At 39.7% G+C, this 12,352-nt stretch overlaps 1 protein-coding gene across 1 annotated transcript in view; it reads right to left on the bottom strand.

Annotated features, from left to right (window-relative positions):
• The window catches only part of LOC122447296 (phospholipid-transporting ATPase IB-like), an 81,932-nt gene that overhangs the window by 54,823 nt on the left and 14,757 nt on the right, over positions 1-12,352 (bottom strand). Inside the window, exons 3-8 of the mRNA XM_043477803.1 lie at positions 11,577-11,676; positions 9,111-9,209; positions 7,958-8,003; positions 7,285-7,325; positions 5,620-5,693; positions 2,748-2,817 (exon numbers count right to left, since the gene is read on the bottom strand). Coding sequence (XP_043333738.1) covers positions 2,748-2,817; positions 5,620-5,693; positions 7,285-7,325; positions 7,958-8,003; positions 9,111-9,209; positions 11,577-11,676 — 430 coding nt within the window. The remainder of the gene's footprint in view (positions 1-2,747; positions 2,818-5,619; positions 5,694-7,284; positions 7,326-7,957; positions 8,004-9,110; positions 9,210-11,576; positions 11,677-12,352) is intronic.

Below are 12,352 nucleotides of genomic sequence, written 5' to 3'. Positions count from 1 at the left end.
TTGAAAATGTTAGTCACTCAGTCGTGTTCAACTCTTTGTGACCCCATGGACTGTAGCCCACCAGGTTCCTCTGTCTATGGAATTCTACAGGCAAGAATACTGGAGTGGGTAGCCATTCCCTTCTCCAGGGGATCTTTCCCAACCAGGGGCTGAGTCAGGTCTCCTGCATTGCAGTAGATTCTTCACTGTATGAGCCCCTAGGGAAGCCCCCAACAAGAACAAATACATCTCTTCATTTTTTTCTCGTCTACTTTCTTTGTTGTTTAAATTGGGTAGTTTCTATTGTGCTATCTTTCAATTCACAGATTCTTTTCCCCAGCCCTTACATTCTGCTGTTGAGCCCAACCCCTGAGCTTTTTTCATTTGGTTGGTTGGTTGCTTTGGCGGTTGATTTGTGTGTGTCTGAGGGGGGAGAGGGGCTAGTTATTGTATTTTTAAGTTTTTAAATTTCCAAATTTCCTTGCTGAGACTGTTTCTTTGCTGAGACTTTTGTTTCAAGCATTTTTGTCATTGCTCATGAAAGCCTTTTTTCTAATGTCCCCTGAAGTGTCTCTGTCAGATAATGCTTACATTTTTTGTTATTTTGGTGTTAGCATCATGGGTTGTCATTTTTCATTGAGTTTGAGATCCTTCTGGTTTGGGGTATGGTGAATAAATTTTGACTGAAAACGGACAGCTTGCCTATTACACATATTATGTTACGAGATACTAGATAGATATCATTTAAACCTTAGCTGGCTTCCTCTGGCACCTCTCTGACAGGGGATGAAAGTGCTATCTCATTACTGCATGATGGGGGATAAGAATACAAGTTGCAAACTTGACCTTTTTTGATGGCCAAGTTGGGGGGGTGGTCAGTTATAGCTGAGCAAGGGTGAGAGCCCTTGATCTCCCTGTAGACCTTCAACAACACCTCCCTGGCGTGAATGGGTTGCAATGCCTTGTTACTACTGTCCACATGGTCTCCTGATCCTAAAGGAAATGAACCCTGAATATTCATTGGAAGGAATATCTTTCCTATCTCCTGGAGTTTGCTCAAATTCATGTCTATTGAGTTGGTGATGCTATCTAACCACCTCATCCTCTGCCACTCCCTTCTCCTTTTGCCTTCAATATTTCCCAGCATCAGGGTCTTTTCCAATGAGTTGGCTCTTTGCATCAGGTGGCCAAAGTATTGAAGCTTCAGCATCAGTCCTTCCAATGAATATCCAGGGTTCATTTCCTTTAGGATTGACTGGTTTGATCTCCTTGCTGTCCAAGGGACTCTCAACAGTCTTCTCCAACACCATAGTTCAAAAGCATCAATTCTTCAGTGCTCAACCTTCATTATAATCCAACTGTCACATCCATGTGTGACTACTGGGAAAACCACAGCTTTGACTATGTGGACCCTGAGATAAATGAGGCCAAAGAAAGAACAGGGAACTCGCCATCACACTGTTCACAGGGTCGCAAGGTCCTGCCATCTGGCTTCTCCTCTCAGTTTTTCAGAGTCTTGTTTGTTTTTTATATAAAAGCCAAAGTCTTTAGTTGTACTTAGCAGGAAAAAATAGGTAAAACAATGTCTACTCCATCTTCACAGAAACAGAAGTCTGTAATTGAATTTTTAAAAAATCAGGTAGGTACCAAACTATTACTATGATTAGCACTGGGGACAAAGGTGGGATTTGGAAAGTGCCAGAGGTAAAATAAACTCATTTTCTCAATTACTTTTACAAAGATGATAGATTTAACAAATTCTAAACCTGTTTTCTATTTTCAAATCAAATTAAAGTTTGCAGTAAAGGTAGCAACAGACATGCAAATAATCAAATATAAAATCAGGTACTTCCTTACTTAAGCAAACTAACAGAGCAAAGATCAATGTCCTTTTCTCCATTAATGAAAAGATAATTGAACACTGCCTCTGCCCACTCATAATCACATGCTAATCTAAAGTTCAGATGGTAGTTTTAAAAGCAATGGTATATAAGATCATCCAGTGTTCATTTATATCCCCTTTTAATCTGGTTATGGACAACTTCCCTGGTGGCTTAGCCAGTAAAGAATCTGCCTGCAATGCAGGAGACCTGGGTTCAGTCCCTGGGTTGGGAAAATCCCCTGGAGAAGGGAACTGCTTACCCACTCCAGTATTCTTGCCTGGAGAATTCCATGGACAGAGGACCCTAGTGGACTACAGTCCACAGGATGCCAAATATTTGGACATGACTGAGCGAGTAACACACTTTGATCTAGTTATATTTAGTCAGGACAGTTTTATCATCAATCATCAGCAGAAATATCAAACTCAAAACAAAATGCATAAAGGTGTGTCATCCTTTATGACCTGAATTTTATACAATACGATTTTTCTTGCAGTAGTGAGTGACACATTCATGTAGTTGTTGCTTATTCTTTTGAAAGTACCTTCTAAATATCTCATGAGGATAAATTACATCTATTTAAATAAATTATATCTATGTAAATAAATTATATTTATTAGTGGTGAGACCATTTGCATCATGAAAAAAAAGTAAATTTGGTACATGACAAAACTTGACACTGTGGACTCAAGTATAAAGTTAGGAATTAGAAAGACATCTCAGGACTTCCCTGGTGGTCCAGTGTCTGAGACTCTGGGCTCCCAATGCAGGGGGCCCAGGTTCTATCCCTGGTTAGGGAACTAGATCCCATGTGCCACAACTAGGAGTTCAGGTGCCGCAATTTGGACCAGGTGCAGCCAAATAAGTAAATAAAGGTATCTTTACCTGTCGTATTTTTAGATTCGTCTCTCCATCCAGATTAGATGTTGCAACAAAACACGTTGCCTGAGGTTCACTAAAGAAAATAAAACGAGTAATATTGAATCAATATCTCTCCAACAAATTAATTTCCCAATAACTGTAACCATGAAATATGATCTACATCAGTAAGGATTCTTCAGAACTAAAAGGACCACAACAACTACCTTGCCAGTGGATTTCAGCAGTGTGATCCTACAAGCCCAAGAGTCCTAATCACTGGGCCATCAGGGAATTCCCTAAAGTTGGTTTCTGTGTAGAAAGGAATTTCACTTTTTGCTGTGTGGGTAACCAGTTCCAAAACATTACTATTTAACAGCCCGTCCTGTTACCACTGGCTTCCCTGGTGGCTCAGATGGTAAATAATCTGCCTGCAACACTAGAGACCTGGGTTCAATCCCTGAGTTGGGAAGATCCCCTGGAGAAGGGAATGACAACCCACTCCAGTACTACTGCCTGGAGAATTCCATGGACAGAGGAGCCTGGCAGGCTACAGTCCATGGGGTCACAAAAGAGTCAGACACGACTGAGCAAATAACTCTAACTCTAACTCCTGTTACCACTGAAGCAGAGTGCCACCACTGTCACACATCAAAGCTCCAACATGTACAGATGTGTTTCTGGATTCTCTATTACCTCCCATGATCCTAGTTTTTCTGTTCCTGTGCTAATATTAACCCGTCTAAACTGCTACAAATTGAAACCCATCTCTTTAAATGAAGTCAGACAGCTACCCTCAAATAATTCTTTTCTAAATTTATTTTTAATTGGAGGAGAATTGCTTTACAATGTTGTATTGATTTCTGCCATACATCAACATGCATCAGCCACAGGCATACACACGTCCCCTCCCTCTTGAAGCTGCCTCCCACCACCCCATCTCACCCCCTTTAGGTTGTCACAGAGCACCAAGCTGAGCTCCCTGTGTTACACAGCAACTTCCCATTACCTATCTATTTTACACATGCGCACTGTTGCTTCAGCCATGTCTGACTCTTTGTAACCCTAGAGACTGTAGCCCGCCAGGTTCCTCTATCTATGGCATTCTCCAGGCAAGAACAGTGGAGTGGGTTGCCATTTCCTTCTCCACGGGCTCTTCCTGACGCAGGGAACAAACCCACATCTCTTACGTCTCCTGCATTGGCAGGTGGGTTCTTTACTGCTAACGCCACCTGGGAAGCCCCATGGTAAAGTATATATTTCAATGCTCCTCTCTCAATTCATCCTACCCTCTTCTTCCCCTGCTTTGAGTTTGCTCTCTATGTCTGAGTCTTTATTCCTATTCACAAGTGCCTTGACTGTTCTCAGCCCTTTGCTCTTCCAAATACATTTCTATTAACATTGTCTTTGACTTTCTGTATCTCATGATGTCTTGACATCTTACAAATAGTGTTGGCTGGAGAGAGACTGCAATTCTCAAGGGCAATTGATCCTTAGAGACAGAGTAGGGCTCTACCAGGAGTGTGCCTTCACATGCAAACCAACCAATCCTGAGTCTATGCTCCCTAAACATCTACTTTATCTAACTTTCACACACTTGTGCCCTAAATCATCCCAGGGCCTGGTACTCGGCAACAGGAGACCTATAGCCCAGAGCCCAGCAGAATTAGCCAAGACTGTTGTTGCTGCTCAGTCACTAAGTCCAGTCCAACTTTTCATAACTCCATGGACTGCAGCAGGCCCAGCTTCCCTGTCCTTCACTATTTCCTGGAGTTTGCTCAAACTCATGTCCATTGAGTCAATGATGCTATCAAACCAGCTCATCCTCTGTTGACCCCTTCTCATCCTGCCCTCAATTTTTCCCAGCATCAGGGTCTTTTCCAATGAGTTGGCTCTTAGCATCAGGTGGTCAAAGTATTAGAGCTTAAGCAATCCTAAATGGTTCACTCTGCCCTGCCCTGACTTTCCTCCAGAAATCTCACTAAAGGCTCTGACCTCGGCTTCCTCTCTCTCTCGTTTCTACCTCCTGACCAAATGCAATGCCTCCCCTTTGAACCCTGCATGGCAGGGCATCTTGCCCTCTCTTGGGAAGTATAATGACTCTTCTCTCAATGGCATTGAATATCATCATTCAATCACCTCCACAAGGTCAAATCCCACAGGTACAAATTAGATATTTATAATCAGCTCATCGATTCCCATTAAAATATGTTTGCTATTTTGGTTTGAATGGCAGTAAGCTTTTAGATCAGTCTGGCGGGAATTGACATCTTTATAATATTGAATCTTCCTATCCAAGAACATGATATATTTCTCCATACATTTAAGTCCTCCATTAAGCACTTGCATATGTTTTGTCAGATCTGTTCTTAAGTACCCTATCATTTTTGTTTCTATTGTAAAATATATCTTTTTATTACATGACAATAAAACAAGATAATAAGTGTAAAATATTTTAGATTTGTTGAATGTCTATAGAAATTGTAGAAGAGATAGAATTAACCTAAGAATCAGAATAGAAGAAAATATGTCCAGGGAAATTAAAGATCATAGAAGTATAGAATAGCAATCATCAATCTATGACCCAAATGCTAAATCTGGCCCCTGCTTATTTTCATAAATAAAGTTTTACTGGGACACAATCATTCTATTTGTTTACATTTTGCCTTTGGTTGTTTCTGATAGTACAGAAAAAGACCTGAGTAACTACAACAGAGATTGCATGGCCCACAAAGCTGAAAATACTTACTATGTGTCCTTTTACAGAAAATGTTTGCAATCACTGGTGTCCAGTATAAAGGGATGGTGAAAGGAGTGAAAGAAGAAAAGGCCTTTGGTTTTTTTGTTTAATTTCTATTTCATAACAAAAGTTCCTTAAATGCCCACTAACATAACTAACCTGGAAGAAATCAGGACCATGTCTGCAGGAAGGAACTGCCCATTGGTGGCCTTCACAATGTCACCCACATTAACCTTTCAAACCAGGAGAGAAAACACAGAAGCATGAACTTTTAAAAGCACAATTAAAAGCAAAATCTGTCAAATATTCTCAAGCATAAGATGAAAATCCTGGGGCCATCCTAATAAATTCAGCTACATTAGAACAACTGAATCTCCTGATGCTTTCACTCCTCCATGATATCTTCCATATAAATGCTGTCTTGTACCCACAGCAACAGGCTGTGAACCGTTGACTTTAAGTCAACATCAAAGCCTTTGACAGTGTGGATCACAACAGACTGAAAAATTCTTAAAGAGATGGGAATACCAGACCATCTGACCTGCCTCCTGAGAAATCTGTATGCAGGTCAAGAAGCAACAGTTAGAATTGGACATGGAACAATAGACTGGTTCCAAATTGGGAAAGGAGTACATCAAGGCTGTATATTGTCACTCTGCTTATTTAACTTACAGGCAGAGTACATCATGCGAAATGCTGGCCTGGATGAAGCACAAGCTGGAATCAAGATTGCTGGAGAAATATCAATAACCTCAGATATGCAGATGACACCACTTTTATGGAAGGAAGCGAAGAGGAACTAAAGAGCCTCTTGATGAAAGTGAAAGAGGAGAGTGAAAAAGCTGGCTTAAAACTCAACATTCAAAAAACGAAGATCATGACATCCAGTCCCGTCACTTCATGGCAAATAGATGGGAAAACAATGGAAACAGTGAGAGACTTTATTTGGGGGGGGGCTCCAAAATCACTGCAGATGGTGACTGCAGCCATGAAATTAAAAGATGCTTGTTCCTTGGAAGAAAAGCTATGACCAACCTAGACAGCATATTAAAAAGCAGAGATATTACTTTGCCAGCAAAGGTCCGTCTAGTCAAAGCTATGGTTTTTCCAGTAGTCATGTATGGATGTGAGAGCTGGACCATAAAGAAGGCTGAGCACCAAATAATTGATGCATTTGAACTGTGGTGTTGGAGAAGACTCGTGACAGTCTCTTGGACAGCAAGGAGATCCAACCAGTCCATCCTAAAAGAAATCAGTCCTGAATATTCATTTGGAAGGACTGATGCTGAAAATGAAACTCCAATACTTTTGCCACCTGATGCGAAGAACTGACTCATTGGAAAAGACCCTAATACTGGGAAAGATTGAAGACACGAGGAGGTGACAACGGAAGATGAGATGATTGGATGGCATCACTGACTTGATGGACATGAGTTTGAGCAAGCTCTAGGAGTTGGTGATGGACAGGAGGCCTGGTGTGCTGCAGTCAATGGGGTCACAAAGAGTAGGACTAGACTGGGTGACTGAACTGAACTGAACTGACTTTAAATGTTCCATGCAGTGACATGGGGGTAACACCCAGGCACAGTGGAGGTGTGTAGACCTCTAGCCAGGCCAACTTAAGTTCAGATCCATTTCACTCCTTCTTGGCCACATAACTTTGAGCAAGAGGCTCGTTTTCTTCGATTCTATACTTCCTCATAAACAACAGCAACAAATGGACAATATGATGGTTTCGAAAGACATGCTTCACAGATAAAAATCTGTTAGCTTTAAATATGGTAGGTGCTTATGACTAAGTTAAGCATTAAATTACATTCTTACCTCTTTCCACAGAATCATTTGCCATGCATTCTGTCTTAACACTGAAGAAGAAACAGCTATGTATTCAGTGTAATAAAGATAACTTTCCCAAAAACTACAGGCATTTCTTTATATTCTCTTTGTTAATTTAACTTTTATATAAACTGAAAGAGTAATATGCACTTTAGCAAAAAGAGCAATATATATAACATAACACTATAGGATAATATATATTATAATATAATATAAATAGACAGGCAGATAGAGGCTGTATTAAGTCACTTCCAATCCCAAGAGAAAACAGTTTGCTGTTATATGCTAAAATACTGGCTGTAGCCTGAAGAGTAACATTTTTCCAATCAAATACAGAGATAGCACATATCAAAACCAGGACTGAGAGAATATGTAACACCCAGATCTTTTTTACGGGCATAAGAATTGTTAAAAAACAAAAAAGAATTGTTCATATCCTGAATACTCTACCCTTCCCCACCTTTTATCTTTCCTTTTATTCTAGTTAATGTATTTACATGATTCTAACATATGGAAATTGAGTTTCCTTCTGGTTTTTGCTATTTATTTCTATATTTCTTTAAATACCAAAATGTTATAAAACATATTACAAGTATCTACTTGATGAATTTGGATATTTTCTTAGAGTGAAATAGGGTAAAAGCTAAATCTAATATCTTACCTATTGTGTTCTTTGAGTTAACTAATTTGTCTGCCATATGTCGTTTCTGTTACAGGAAAAAAAAAAAAAAACCATGCTATCAAAAGTTTGAAATGAATCATTCAAATCACAATACAAGACACAGTGGGCTTAAAAAGAATCGAGGTAGTAAACCTAACTATAAAGCAGGTTTTTGGCTATAACTGATTTCACTTTCCTTTCTCCTTTACATGACTTCCTAAACTGAGGTGTGCCCTAGGGGAGGCCAACGACCAACGTGGTCAAGTGTGGGACATCTAGAACCAGCTTGCCCTGGTTGACGTCCCAACTCTGCCCCTGACTGTGACAGCCTCATCAGGTCATTGACTTGTCTGTGCCTCAGTTTAAATGAATTCACACATACACACACACACACACACACACACATACACACACACAGATATATTGACACATAGCACAGTGCCTGCTGCATAGTAAAGTGCTTACTTGAAATGTTAGCATTTCATGTGATGTTTGTAATGACTATTTGGCGAAACACATAATTGGCTATGTCGAATATTGCCCCAATATAACCAAAAGCTTTTAAGTTTGAAAAATTCTTTCACACTATCAACCAATTGAAAGGTCTAACAGATTTAACTGATGACATAACAAGCTGGTAGGAGCGAGGCAGAAACACATGGATGACACCACTAGTTATTTTAGAAACGAGCATTAGGACTGTAGGTGAGGAGGGGGAGACAACTCTAGAGAGACCCCAGCTGCAGCAAAAGAAAACACTGTTAGCTATCTGTCTTCTTTTATTTTTCTACTGAAATCTGCAGGTGCCTGTAAAATCACTCCTCTGCCAAGGTTATAGGAAAAACAAAGTAAGACGACAAAGTTGTGTGTACATCCTTCTCTGCCATCTAGGGTTCTCTCCTCTGGCTGGATTATGTCCCCAAAGATACTATCATAGTTCTCAGAATAGATATGAAGTCCTGCTGGTCTGTCAAATACACATACAATTAAAAACGTGAAACCTCAAAACTTTAATTCACTCTTCATATCAACTACAGATTTAAAGAACTATACAGTTCCAACCAGTAGCCTGAAAAAAAAAAAAAAGAGCAAGAAATACACCTCTTACATTCAAAGCAGTGGTTTTGAGAGCATTTACTAACAGTAAACTTACATAATCTTCTACAATCTCTTTAATGCCTGAAATTACAAGAATAACTAGCAGAGGCACCAGAGTTGTGTATTTTCCCGTCGGAGATACGTCTGGAATTTGCTGCAAAATAGAGTTACACTATTAATTTCTTAAGTCCTTATTATATTTTGCATATATTGAAAGTTACACTGCTAATGGCATGATCCAGGATGTGACAACAACAGACACATTAAATATAAAGGCAAAGGATTCAGGATACCAAAATCAACCCTGGAGTGTGACACTAAATACTCAAAGTCAAAAAGTCCAAGTGTTAGTCGCTCAGCTGTGTCCAGCTCTGTGCGACCCCATAGACTATGCAGCCTGCTAGGCTCCTCTGTCCATGCAATTCTCCAGGCAAGAATACTGGAGTGGGTTGCCATTCCCTTCTCCAGGGAATCTTCCAAACACAGGGATTGAACACTGGTCTCCCATGTTGCGGGCAGATTCTTTACTACCTGAGCCACAAGGGAAGCCCAGACACTAAATGTTATACACTACAGAAAAGTCCCCAGAGCAATTGCTTAATGACATTTCAGTTATTGTGTCACCTTTCTAATATTATGTTTTGGTTGAGACAGCGCAAAACCTCAATGTTTAAAATAGCATCTTTGGGGGAAATTCCTTGGCAGTCCAGAGGTTAGGACTCCACACTTTCATTGCCAAAAGCTTGGGTTCAATCCCTGGTCAGGGAACTAAGATTCCACAAGCCCCACAGCCAAAAAAATAAAGTAAATTTTAAAATAATAAATAAAAGAGCATCTTTTCAAAATTGCTAAATCCAAATGATCAGCTATCTTAATCTTACTTCTTTTTGAGAAAGGGGAGAAATTTTTTGGAGGCCCAGAAGAATAATGTTTCCTGGGTACAAGTTACCTATAGACAGTGCTCTAGGGCTACCCGCTACTGTCTAAATTGTGAAAAATAACGTGATTGAAACTGAGGTTGTAGTTGCTTTCTGATGGATGCAAGCCTAAGTGAGGTCTGGGGTCTGACCCTTTAGTTTTCCAGATTTAGACAAGTTCTTGTTCAGTCACTCAGTTGGGTCTGACTCTTTGCAACTCCATGGACTGCAGCACACTAGGCTCCACTATCCTCCACTATCTCTGGGCATTTGCTCAAATTCATGTCCATTGAGTCGGTGTTGCTATCCAACCATCTCATCCTCTGCCATCCACTTCTTTTACCTTCGATTCTTCCCAGCTTCAGATCTTTTCCAGTGAGTCAACTCTTTGCATCAGGCGGCCAGAGTATTGGCGCATCAGCTTCAGCACCAATCCTGCCAGTGAATGCTCAGGGTTGATTTCCTTTACGATTGACTGGTTTGACCTCCTCGCAGTCCAAGGGACTCTCAAGAGTCTTCTCCAGCACCACAGTTCAAAAGCATCAGTTCTTCAGCACTGGGACTTCTTTATGCTCCAGTTCTCACGTAATTACTGGAAATACCATAGCTTTGAATATATGGACCTTTGTCAGCAAAGTGATGTCTCTGCTTTTTAATATGCTGTGTAGGTTTGTCACAGCCTTACTTCCAGAGAGCAAGCGTCTTTTAATTTCACGGCTGCAGTCACCATCTGCAGTGATTTTGGAGCCCAAGAAAATAAAATCTGCCACTGCTTCCGTGTTTTCTTCTGTTTTCCAGGAAGTGATGGGACTAGATGCCAAGATCTTTGTTTTTTTAATGTTGAGTTTTAAGCCAGTATTTAGACTATATTTCCAGATGTGGGCCTAGGTACACTCTCTATGCTGCCTTAGTTTTTTTGCTTGCTTATTATTTCTTTGTATAATAGTACATATACATACACATAGTTCAGCCTTAAAAGAAGGAAATTCCATTATATGTGACAACATGGATGACCCTTGAGAAAATTATGGAAGTGAAAAAAGCCAATCACAGAAGGACAATACTATATGACTCCACTGATATGAGGTATCTAAAATAGTCAAACTAACAGAATTATCAAGGGGAACAGTGGGTGCCAGAGCCTGGTGATGGGGGCGGGGCAGTGGCCAGGGAAGCAGGAACAGCAAAGGCCCTACAGGTAATAGCACTTTATTGGAGATTGGAGACTTAAAAGTTTAAGGTGCTAGACCTCATGTTAAGTGTTCTTATCATTACTGGGGGGGGGCGGGGGTGGGGAGATGTTATTTTAAACTAATATGAGGCGGTGAATTGTATCTTTCAAAATGCAGTAAAATTATCTTATTATAGAGGTGGCACAAATGACAAAAGTCACTTCAAAATACATCTCATTAATTCATCTACTGTTCACCAACATGTCTTTCAGCTGAGTAATGGAGTTTAGTGTCTCACTGAGTAAGTTAAATATTTTAAGTAGAGAGTTCTCTTTACAGTGCTTAAACTTATTCTCTGATCACACTCATGAGATTGTTATACCTTTTTTACTTCTTAGAAATCTGAATCTAACAACATGTTCAAAACATCACCTGCAATATAGTGATGAACAGGAAGAAGGCGTTGGCAGTTTTGCTAAACTGCAGATACAAATATCGAGGGAGAAACGACCACATGCTGTACTTGGCTGTGCTGTGGGTAGAAGGGTAGAAAGTTAGAAAGTTAACCTTCTGAACTCAGTAAACACCAATGGAAAACACAAAATCTGGTTATAACTCAGAAGTGGATAAAACATTGTTTTAAAATGCTGAGCCTTTTCTAAAGATATTTTGTCTTTTTTGACAGCATTCATTGTTATTTTTAAAAAAACCCAAGGTAAAAGAAGAATTTCCCCATTTCATGAAGTACTGTGAATACACAGGCAGATGTGGAGAACCAAGGATCTGAAAGCAGAGAGCCACATGCTATCTAGACACATGGATGACTGAGTCCCTTTGCTGTTCAACTGAAACTATCACAAAATTGTTAATCAGCTATACTCCAATACATAATAAAAAATTCAAAAGAAAAAAAATAAACACATGGAAAGGAGAAGGTAATAAGGAACACAACCTGGTAATGAGCAAAATTTTGATATATAAAAATATAAGTTCTGTTCAGAAAGAAAGCACTATAAGACTGAAAAATGATAACCAACTAGGAAAAATATATTTGTAGCACATAGGAAAAAGAGGCTAATATCTCTAGTATACAGTGAGTCTTTAAAAACCATTAAGCAAACAACATTCACCATAATATAAAAATGGATCTAAAGCATAAACAAGTAATTATCAAAAGAATAAATACAAGTGGCCAGTAAACATAAAGC

This window comes from Cervus canadensis, chromosome 9 (assembly GCF_019320065.1).
Source record: "Cervus canadensis isolate Bull #8, Minnesota chromosome 9, ASM1932006v1, whole genome shotgun sequence".
Lineage (NCBI taxonomy): Eukaryota > Metazoa > Chordata > Mammalia > Artiodactyla > Cervidae > Cervus > Cervus canadensis.
The sequence above is the reverse complement of the archived record's forward strand: the minus strand, read 5'-3'. Positions and strand labels throughout refer to the sequence as shown.